The 10,797-nt window shown below is 40.8% G+C and overlaps 1 protein-coding gene across 1 annotated transcript; it reads right to left on the minus strand.

The window, feature by feature from the left end:
* Positions 1–214: 214 nt before the first annotated feature.
* On the minus strand, positions 215–7,099 carry RFK (riboflavin kinase). The gene is made up of 4 exons (XM_072859663.1): positions 6,835–7,099; positions 4,955–5,106; positions 3,528–3,630; positions 215–2,935 (listed from the first exon to the last, which is right to left on the minus strand). Exons 1-4 carry the CDS (start codon positions 6,914–6,916, stop codon positions 2,805–2,807), a joined length of 468 nt encoding a protein of 155 aa, XP_072715764.1. The 5' UTR covers positions 6,917–7,099; the 3' UTR covers positions 215–2,804.
* Between the last annotated feature and the right edge of the window lie 3,698 nt (positions 7,100–10,797).

Consider the following 10,797-nt stretch of genomic DNA (forward strand, 5'->3'; position numbering starts at 1 on the left):
CTCTCCTAAGTTCTGACTAAAGCACAGAAGTCCCCAGAGTGGGGCCAGTTTTCAGACACACTAGGAAGGCTGAACAACATCTCACTACTCTTTTCTGACAGTCTAGCTTTTTAGGCAGTCACTCCCTCAAAGCTTTGCATAAGGCTGAGACAACCGACTTTGCTAGGCATGGAAAAGGAAAGGAAACCTGTGACAAGACGGATAACTTTATCAATTACAGTTCCTTTATTAATGGTACAGTTCAGCAACATCAACTGAAATAAATAGTTATTTGTACATAATACAAAAATATAACCCTTCATAAAGTTTATACTGTGCTAGGAATTATGTATTGAGCTTAAACAGTTGATACATAACATTTTCTTTTAAATAATGTGGACAGCCAAATGAATGTAGTAACATTTTCTCTAATTTGAAGACAAACACATGACGAGCAGTTTATTAGTTCAGTGTATCCATACATCATACCTCAGCTAAGATTTGAGAGCAAACTAACAGTTTTTCAAGTTTTCCCTTTGCCACTGTTCTCTATCGATCTGTTCTCTATCAGTTCACCAAATGGTGAACTGAATTTTTGATAGTAACATTTATTAGCAGATACAGAAAAGTATTATTCAGACAACTAGCTTAAGGCACCATGGTTTCCACAACAGATGCATGAAATTACTGGCAAAAAACCAATTTTAATGAAGGCTCTATGAGTGTTCAGCTACAGTACCATGATGAACAACAATCTATTCTTTAAATATATTCTTGACAATATATTCAGTTGACTAGTGTGGCTTTTGTTTATTCTTTACAAAAAGAAGTAAAATATAAGATTTTGACATTATTACAATCTCAAGAATGCCTCAAATCTTTGAAAAAAAAGTTTCTCTCTTCATCCCTCCATTTTAAAATGTAAAAAAATCCAGCTGTCACTCTCACAAGACAATTCTTTTACAGACTTTCTAAAAAGACAGTTTCCAACAACTTACAAAGTCCACTAAATTATTTTGTTCTCCTTTAAAAGAAAGTATATGTAACTGCTGATAACTGCCCCCTGGCACCCCTCCCCTTCCCTCCCCCCAGTTCTGTATTCCGTCTGTCTCTGCTATCAACAGCACTGGTGAACAATTCATTTAAATTAAATAAAGTTGCTCCGGAAGTCCTACAGATCAAACATGAGTCCTTGATTTGCTCAAGACCTCTCTCCTAATAACATCCCATGATATTGGCTGAAAGTTAACACAATATGAAGTGGAACTAACATCCCGACAGCACCTGCCACAAAGACCCAAACGGCCTACCTTGTTAAAACTCTCTTAAACCCTAGAGTGAAAAGTAGGATTTGAATAGGGTAGGACAAGGAGTAAATTAATAAAATTGCACTACAGAAATTGTGCGTTCCAAATTGTACATGGTAGTTCAGACACAGAACTACAGTTGAGACATATCCACAGAACCATTTTCAATTTCAGAAAATGTTCCAGCCACATCACAAGCCAATGTCAAAAGATTATGAACATGACAAAGTCACTGTGGCTTACCTAATTCCACTCACTGAGTAGGGGATAGAAAAATTTATCAGAGGGGAAAAAAAAAAAAAAAGAGTAGATTTGGAATCACATTACATACTTTAAGAAGTATTTTCTACATTACTCTTAATTTTGACAATACCCCCTCTGTTTACCTATCCCTACATTTCAGAGTAGGAATGGCTGCAATTACTTGTAATAAATAACCAATACCCACTATAGTGTTGATATATTGTTCCATGAATCCCCAAAGGCTTTCATTTGTGTATTGAACTACTTGGTCAGCCAAAACCTTGGCTCTTACCTGCACTTGGTGTAGAGAGTTGATGAGATTTTTCTGTGCCTTACACTAATGTCAATCTAAAAGTCAGCCATTTTACTGCCAGTGTAGTGAATAACCCCAGGTTCTCCCCATTTTCCTATGACAAACACTAGCAGCAGATAAAATGCAAAGTTGCCTTTCACTACCTCTTTTGCCTTAAGGCCCAGTTAGCAGAATTCTTGTTATACTGTTTCTGCATCTTTTGTGCCTGAACCTTTAATCAACTTTCACACTGCCATTCATTTCCTGAATTTCAGTGAAACACTTCCTCAGAAGTAAACTACACAGGTCATGTGTTGTCATATGTACAGTCAACTATGAAGAATTATATCTCAGATTCCAGTAACTCAATAAGCAATAGTGATTTCCTCCATTTCAAATTAAGTTAAAATAAATAACTTCAATTAAAATGACAGCTTCAACCACGACAGCTGTATAGCATATAAAAAATAAGAACTATAGAGAATTAGTCTCATTAGTATCTAATCATTGGCTTCCTGCACCACAGGAAATTTCTGACTCAATCAATAGCAAAATTTTCCAAGTTACTAGCTAAAATCCAGATATAAGAATAACATAAAACCAGGAAAAGATGTTGGAATAACATTCTATATGTTAAAAACAGACATTCTTCACTTAAGTGAGCTACCCATACCTTAGGGTCAGAAGAGGTCACAATTAACTTTGGTCATGTTCTGCATGTGCTCAGATCTCTGAACAACTGGTAACTTCAGGATACACAATGTATCTGTAAGGACCTGAAACAGCCTTCTACTCTTTTTGTGTGACTGGGTTGATTATGAAGTAACACAAGGAAACTGAAATCATCTTGTGTGGTTGGTTCCAACCTCAGTTACCCAAACAGACATATGACAACAAAGTACCTATAAAAGCAGTGCAAATATAAAAGCTCCGTGATGAGGGGGCGGGAAGCAAAAAAAAAAAAAAAAGCAGCATGGGCTTGCTCAGTGGTTGTTCACTATTTTGCCTTCTGGCAGATTAAAGAAGTTATCTTCTCTGAGTTTAAGATGTTCTGGTAAATCTAGCTGTCTTTTTGCTTCTTCAATGTCTTCCTGAATTGCTGAAATGAGTGCCTCTGAAAAGATAAGAACAGGGATATTTAAAAGTTGAATTCTGAACACGCAATAGCAAGTGAAAATACAGTGTACCACAGAATACCAGACAACAATCACAGAAGTCAAATATAATTATTATCACAAGGTTTGAAAGGCAAAATTCTTTCATTTTAACATGCTTTTTTTCTTTTTTTTTTTTTAAATATGCCAGAGTTGCATTTTTCACCGTTATAGGCACTACCCTCTCCTTGTTCCAAAAGACATTTTAGCAAAAGATCAACAGTTTCATGAACTGTTTCAATTCTAACAGAGCTGCATTTTAAAAAAGATATTAACAGACTAGGCTGATGCTTTTATGACAAGCCCATGATTTTAAAATTACTCCTCAGACAAGTGACATGAAAATACAACTTTTTAGTGTGATACAAAAAACAGACCCCCACATCTTCCAATTAAGCCAACTTGTACATTTAACTTATGAAAACATTTTACTGAAATTTCAAAGGGTAACAGATAAAACATCTCATTATGGAAAGAGAGACAGTGAAGAGACAGTACTTGCATGAATAAGACACATAAGTCACCAGTTTGAAGGAGACCTGCAATACTGACCTAAGGAATCAAAGTTTTTTTCTGGTCGAATATATCCAATTATGACTATACTGAGAATTTCTCCATAGAAGTCTTCTTTGAAGGTGTGGATAATGTGTGTCTCCTAAAGGAAGAGAAATAAGTTGGCATTTATGATGAACTTTGAGTTTATTTCCCTCACTGTAAGGTTGTACAGCTAATATCCCTAATTCAAATTCTCCCCAACACATACTAATAAAAGGGAGATTTAGTTTAGCATGTATAATGCAAGATTAAAAGGCTAGGGCTTTTGCTTATGTTACGAAGAACTGTACTTTGAGGCAGTTTAAGAAAAATTACTCTTAAGAGTATTCTGATAGCCAAACAAAAAGAAAAGAAAGCCATTACTCAGGTGAAATGCTTCACCACTTCTCGGAGGTAAGATTTCCAGGGCAGCAAATCACAAACAAAGCTTATTGTATCATTGTTGATGCCTCCAAAAACTGAAGATTTTGATTGAAATAGTTGGCTTAAGGAGAGCTTTTACAACCAGCTCACATGGGAACTGAATAATCAAATTCAAGAAGGAGTGAAGGCTGAGACAGGGTTCCATCTTACACTCAAAACCATTTTATGCACATCTCCCTCTCCAACATAGGCCCACCCATAGCATATACCAGCAGAGATATCAGATAGAAAGCTTTTGACCACATGCTCAGAAAAGTTACCTGCAAAAACTTTTAAAAGTATACATTTGCGTAAGACAAGCTTCAAACATTTAGAGCCTTAGAAGTAGAGATTCATGCCCCAATAAAAGTGTTTTAGACAATTAAAAGAGAGCTCTGCCAGACTCAGGAAAAGCACCAGCACCTGACAGCCAGAAAAACACAGCTGTCACAGCTCAGGATTTTACCTCAACTCCTCCATCCTATTATTATATACCTTCAAATATTTATTCTGTATATCAAGCCACAGCACTTCGTGTATGGGTTCCATCATTTAAGAGAAGAATTAATAGAAAATAATTGCAAACTAAGGTGCCCCAACATCTCCTACTTGAAATGTAGATAGATTGCAGAAAACAATAGATTAGTATGTTCCAGCTCATTCTAGGGCTTTCATAACCAGTAAATTCAATACATCTATCAAGCTCATGTTTAGTTAGCTATCAGTACTGTAAGCAAACACTATTTCAGAAATACTGTTAAATTTTTATTTTGGAATTACTTAAGTAATGATAGAATAGAAATAAGAAAACAAAGTTTATTCACCCAAAGCTGTGTACTCTCTAGCTACCGAGAGTATTTTCTTTTCCGAATACAAACATATGATATGGATACCAAATACATATCTAAGAGCAAACAGAATTTCTAGATCTCATTTATGGATCAAATTCTGCTTATCTTATTCAAATTCAACATCTGGCTCATTTATTATAATAGAAATTCCCCACAAAGCGAAATTCTTACCACTGATTTCTTAATATTCTTATAGAAAGGATTCCATCCTATGCTCAAAACCATTTTATGGACATCTCCATTTCCAACACAGGCCCATCCATAGTATATACCAGTAGAGATATCAGATGGAAAGCTTTCAACTACTTGCTCAGAAAAGTTAGCTGCAAAAATTTTAGAAAGTGTAGTGTGAGTGACTGTGTAAGTCAAGGACATAACAGAATCTTCAAACACTTAAAAGCCAAACTCTGCCTACGTACTATTTACAAATGTAACACTGATGATGATAAGAATGATGCAACATGCCATTTGGCAAAGAATAAAACACAAACCAGCTTCATAGAATTCATTCCCTGTGGTAATACCAGAGTTATCACATCTCTTATGCATAGTATATTTTATTGTTATATACATTCTCTTCTGTGGTAATAATTAATAAACATGTAATATATCCAGTCAGAATGCCTTTCACTCTTAGGATAACTATCACAGCTTTAATATGGTGAAAGATGAGGAAAAAAAAAAATCAAGTTCCTTCTGCACAATAAAATAGCATCTCAGAATTATTTACTTGTTAGTAAAATAATTACTTATGAAATAAAATATATAGAAATAAATGAAATTATGATTTAGTCACCTGTCAATTTTGTACAAGTTGCCTTTCAGAGGCATCTGTAGATTTCTGGGATCTTCTTTGAAAACTACATATCTACAGTAAAATAAATTCCCTTCTGACTGAACCTAACCTTCTTTCAAAATTACTATCCTACTTCTACGTCCCCCATGAGTATATCTCTTCATACAAGACATCAAGTTGATTTGAAATAATTTATGGTTACTGAATTTTTATCAAAGCTCACAAGAGTAACAACTTCCCTCTCCTATTCCCTGATACCAATACATCATTTACACACAATCAAGAGAAAAATGTGAAATTATTAACAGATGTTGCCAGAAATCCAGTACCTCAAGATTGGTCTTATACAGTTTCCTTGTCTACTAGGAGTGGTGCAACATGACTGTTGACTTCAGTGTCTGTTTAAGACAGGCCAAAATTCACTTGAATTACACATTTATCTGTATGTAGACAACTGAAACAGAGGTGAGCAATAGGAAAATATATTTATTTTTAGGCCAAGTCCACATGCTCTGTTTTTTAACCTCTGCATTGTTCCCCTTGAACCTCTTTCCTTACAGCTATTCCCAATGCCTACTCCCTTTCTTGTTCTAATCTGAGGTTATATGAACGGATATTTTCCAAGCTGCCACACAATACCGTGCATGTGATCACTTATCTACATCCTGTACATCATCATGACGATCATTAGATGATTAAACGAACAAAAAACATGACTGAAAGAAACCGCTTAACAGAATGGGGGAAAAAATAACACAAAAGAGGGTACAAGACTCTAAGCAATGTAGAAAAAAAAAGTCAGAAAAATGCTAACACGGAACAAGCTAAGCCTATTTACAGAAAGAGCAAGTCATGCTAACAGCGCAATTGTGCAGGACAGCTGGGTGTCTCCTGGGTTCAAGCGAGCTTAGTCACCAGCAACCGAGCTCTCGTACTTCTATTCGGCAGGCGAACCAGACGCCCGTGCCCCTCCTGCGCGGCGGCGGCCGTGTCTCCGCGGGAGCACGGCACCTCTCCGCTCCGGCGGCCTGTGCGGCTCGGGGCTGCTGAAAGACCCCCGGGCCGGACGCCGGCCCCACCGGCAGCTGCACACCAGCCCCGCCGCGGTCCCGGGACAAGGAGCGGCGCGGGCGGAGAGCCCCGCGCGGGGTACGCCGCGGGGGCAGAGGCAGGCCGCGGCCAACACCTCGCCGGTAGCCCTCACGGGAGGCGGCACCCTCACCGCGCCGCCCGATCCCCTGCGCACCCCGCTCACCGGTGGGGATGCCCAGCTCCTTGGAGCCTCTGCCGAAGCCCTTCACCACCTCCCCGCGGCAGAAGTAGGGCAGGTGCCTCATGGCGGCCGGCGGGCGACGGCGGCCGTTGGACAGGCACGCGGCGCCGGCGAGAGCCGCCGGCAGCTCCCAGCCCGACGCTCCGCAGGTCCGCTTCAGCCCGCGCGCAGCGCTCTCCAGCAGCTCGCTCTAGGCGCTACTAAAAAGAGGGGAGGAATCAGGTGGAGCGTTCCGGTTTTCAAATCATACCGCCCTCTGACAGGCACCTGCCTCCCCTCCAGAATGGACTTGCCCGCACCGCCACTTCCACCCCCCCCACCCCCCCATGGGGGTCTGCACATGCTCAGTCTGCTGCGTGGCTGCTTCTCTGGGCGCGTTGGTTCAGTCGCGGCCGGGCGGCCGGGCGGCAGAGGCCAGCTCGGAGGGAAGCGGCCGCGCCCCGCCGCCTCCAGGCGGCTCTGCCCGGGGTCCCACTGCCTCCTCTCCTCTCCTCTCCCCTCGCATCGCTTCGCTTCGCGGGCAGGGCAGCGCCTGAGCCCGGCTGGCAGAGGCCGCTGGTGCGGCGTGTCGCAGCGGCGGCCTGCCCGCCTGGCCCGGCCCGGCCCGGCTGAGGCTTTCCCGCACCCCGGGCGGGGTGCGAAACAGGCCTGTTGCTAAACCCTCCTGCCCCGTACCCCCGTGTCACAGGCCGGCAGCGCGCTGTTGGGCCGCCCGGAGCGTCGCCGTCCGCCCGGGGGCTGTGGTAGGCCGCGGGGGCGAGCATGCTGCGCAGGCCCGCTGCCGGAGGCTGGGCGCCCCGCTGTGCGGAGCAGGCCGCTTGCGGGGCACGGGCTCGCCCTGGAAAGGCAAGTCCGCGCGGTGTGAAGCGGGGAGTTTGTTTTGGGAGCTGAACCAGGGGATGTCTGCGGAGGGAGGCAGGCAGTAGCGCTCAGGGCGAGCCGCGGTCGGCCGTCTGGCTCACGGGGATGGCCGTCGCTCCTGCCGACAAACCTCCTCGGACTCTGCTCTCGGGGACGGCTGGATCTGGCCAGTCCGGACGCTTTCATGCAATGAAAACGAAACAGCAACAGCTACTCGGGGTGACTGACAGTTGCCACATCTCAGCCCTCTTCCCTGAAAAGCTACATCTTGCACTCTGCGCCCATGCTTAGAAATAATGGTCGTTTCTTCCTTGGTAACTCTGGTTTTTACCTTTTCTTTCAGAAACGGTCCAATGCTCCAGAGCACAGCAGACATTTGGGAAAACTCACAGAACTGATCTTTTTGTTACATGATACCAATGAACCTTAGCTGCTTACTTAAAAAAGTAACATTTTTACTCCCCTCTGATTTGCCATCATACTCACATCTCCTTTTCTGTTGTTAGCACTTGTAGTGCCAGGATTTCCTTTGGAAAAAAAGCATCAAGACAGAAATGCTCATCCTGTATTCACCTTACATACTTAAAGGAAAGTGAAGGGTAACTTAGCATTTCCCTTACTTCACTTCCTGTTTCCAGTTGCTTTCATGTTGTAGCTGTGTTGATAAATCTCTTTAATGTCTTTAGGTGATTAACGCTCTCTTTTCTAAGGCCTTGATCCAGCTCAAATAAATTGAGTTTGCTTTAGTTCAAAATACTATTATTAAGTGTGAAAAATGTCTGTAATCTGTCTAAAGTACAGAGCAGACAGCCTGCCAGCAGACAGTGGTGTATATATACCATTTGAGTTCTGGGGTCTCATGCACCACTGCTATGCCACACATAAGCATATTTGTGTATAAACACATACCTATATCTAGAAATACCACCAGAGTTCTTGAAGTGAATTTCCAATCTTTCCCCCTTCTAGAACATGGTTGCTAATTTTACCAGTTTGATATAAGCTACAAAAATATTTCAGGACTTACCTCTAGTTCTGTTAGCTATTTTTTTAAATGGGGAAAAGTAGTGTAAACACCTATGACTTGTGCTTACATCTAATTGCATTTCAAGTAAATAACTTTTAAAAATGGGAACCATCATGAGAAACTGACTGATATGTCATACTATAAAACACTGAATGCTACCAGTTCATGGAAGCTGTGGACACAAACTATTTTACATAAGAAGGTCACAATTATTTTTAAAAGTGATTCTGCCTCAAAATTACCCTTTTCTTTTTTTCTTTTTTCTCTTATCCCAATTCCCCACCACCCTTTTCATGCTAACATTTAAATTTATTACTTCAGTTTGAGTAGCTTTGGCTGACTTACAGAATCATTATATATGTAGCTGTAGCTGATGAACAGAGTGGTGGCGGTATATATATTAAGAAGGAAAAGTGGAAGAGAACGATGTCATGAGTATGCTACTACTGCATATATTCTGTTCTGCTGTCTCCCATCATACAGAGAATAATGTTACAAAAAGTGTTTTCAGTGATACTTTGTAATGGAACTACTTTGGATATTAAGTACAGATCCCGAAGCTGTTACATCGTTGCTTAACTAATGACAGACCATTAACAGTTGACAATGTGACCCCATGGCCATTAGAATTGTTTGTTTATTTCAGCTCAAGAGCAAGAAACAAAACAAAACAAAACAAATTATATTTTCCAGAATATGTTTCTTACTGATAGTAATGAGTTATGCATCAGGTTATAATTCCTATTTAAGGAGATATAGATTTGTGTTCTTCCCTTTTTCTTTTTTTTTTTTAATGAATACCTCTTTTCAGAATAAATGTTGATGTTCTTGTGATATCCACAAGATGTCATGCAATGTCTTCTTTTTCAGCATCTGTAGGTTTGGGCATAAGGTTTATGATCTCAGTAGCAGAGAAGCCCTTGACTAATAGTAAGTCAAGGAAGTATTTGTTTAAGGACTACATGGTTAGGTAGTTTCACAGACGTCTAACTGATGACTTCTATCTCATTCTGTCAAATAGTTATAATGTTAATAATTTCTATCAGTCATCATGTTTTTCTTTTGTTAGTAACTGTACCTAGTTCATATTGGTGAGGGGGATCTTGAATGAGTAGAATTTAGTTACCTGTACTAAAATTTAGTAGAGTTAGTAGACATGTTTCTTCCAGAAGTGTCACCAAATTTTAGTGATGAACATGTCTGCTAGCACTGTCAGCCAAGAGAAGAGCAGTTCGATAACTCATACCTGCAAGGAGAAAACTCAGGCGCTATTTCAGGCAGCTAGGAAGGAACTTCTGTTCCCTGCTTATGCTACTTTATCTACAGCTATTGTTGTTAATGAAACATGTTTAAATATTTTTCTAGTATATATATACAGCCATAGAAACCAGAATAAAGAAAACAGAGCATGTGTTGTGTCATCTGTCTAGGGCCTGTGTCAGGTTACCTGACTGAAAATAAGCTTTGTGGACTCACCATACTAACCAACGTTTAAATGTTCTGCAATACGGATCATACTCTGTTCATCTTGTTTCATAGTAAAACATATGACTTGTATGGCATCACAACCCTGTGCCAGAGTCCCTGTCTCCTGCTGCTGTGCTGCAACAGGGTGCATTCCTAGGCATGGCTTAAGATGGGAGCAGGAATATCCTGTTTCTTCCACATAAGATGGAAAAATAGCAAAAAAAAATCTGCTGGATACTGGGATATTTTAGGGCTGTCCTAGCCAAGCTGGAAATTCTGGTTACACCAGGCTCGGTGAAATATTCAGGAGGTGACTTGAAGAAAAGTGTGCCATGTAGTAAAACTAGTAGCATTTTAACCAGCTCCTTGGAAGTTTCCATTCCCAGTGTGACAAAACTCTCATTGATTCAGGAGTTCAATCCAAGGACACTCTGGCACGCCTTACGTCTAGTGGGCTGAAACCAGATGATGAAATCAGAGTACAAAGATACATACAAAACACTCTTGCAAGAATGTCTAATAAACAAACCTGCTTTGAAAGTATTTTTTTCTGTATTTTAGTATGGAATAGCAAACCACAGAAGTTAATT

The sequence above is a fragment of the Ciconia boyciana genome, chromosome 4 (assembly GCF_034638445.1).
Source record: "Ciconia boyciana chromosome 4, ASM3463844v1, whole genome shotgun sequence".
In the NCBI taxonomy this organism is placed as follows: domain Eukaryota; kingdom Metazoa; phylum Chordata; class Aves; order Ciconiiformes; family Ciconiidae; genus Ciconia; species Ciconia boyciana.

What these genes read in the sequence shown, in the direction of transcription:
- RFK (XM_072859663.1), bottom strand. Translation starts at nt 6,916, where the DNA reads ATGAGGCACCTGCCCTACTTCTGCCGCGGGGAGGTGGTGAAGGGCTTC. An exon ending in GGAGCTGGGCATCCCCACCG is followed by an intron (nt 5,107 to 6,834) that starts GTGAGCGGGGTG and finishes AAATTTTTGCAG; the next exon opens with CTAACTTTTCTGAGCAAGTA. An exon ending in AGAATATTAAGAAATCAGTG is followed by an intron (nt 3,631 to 4,954) that starts GTAAGAATTTCG and finishes CTCTTCCTTTAG; the next exon opens with GAGACACACATTATCCACAC.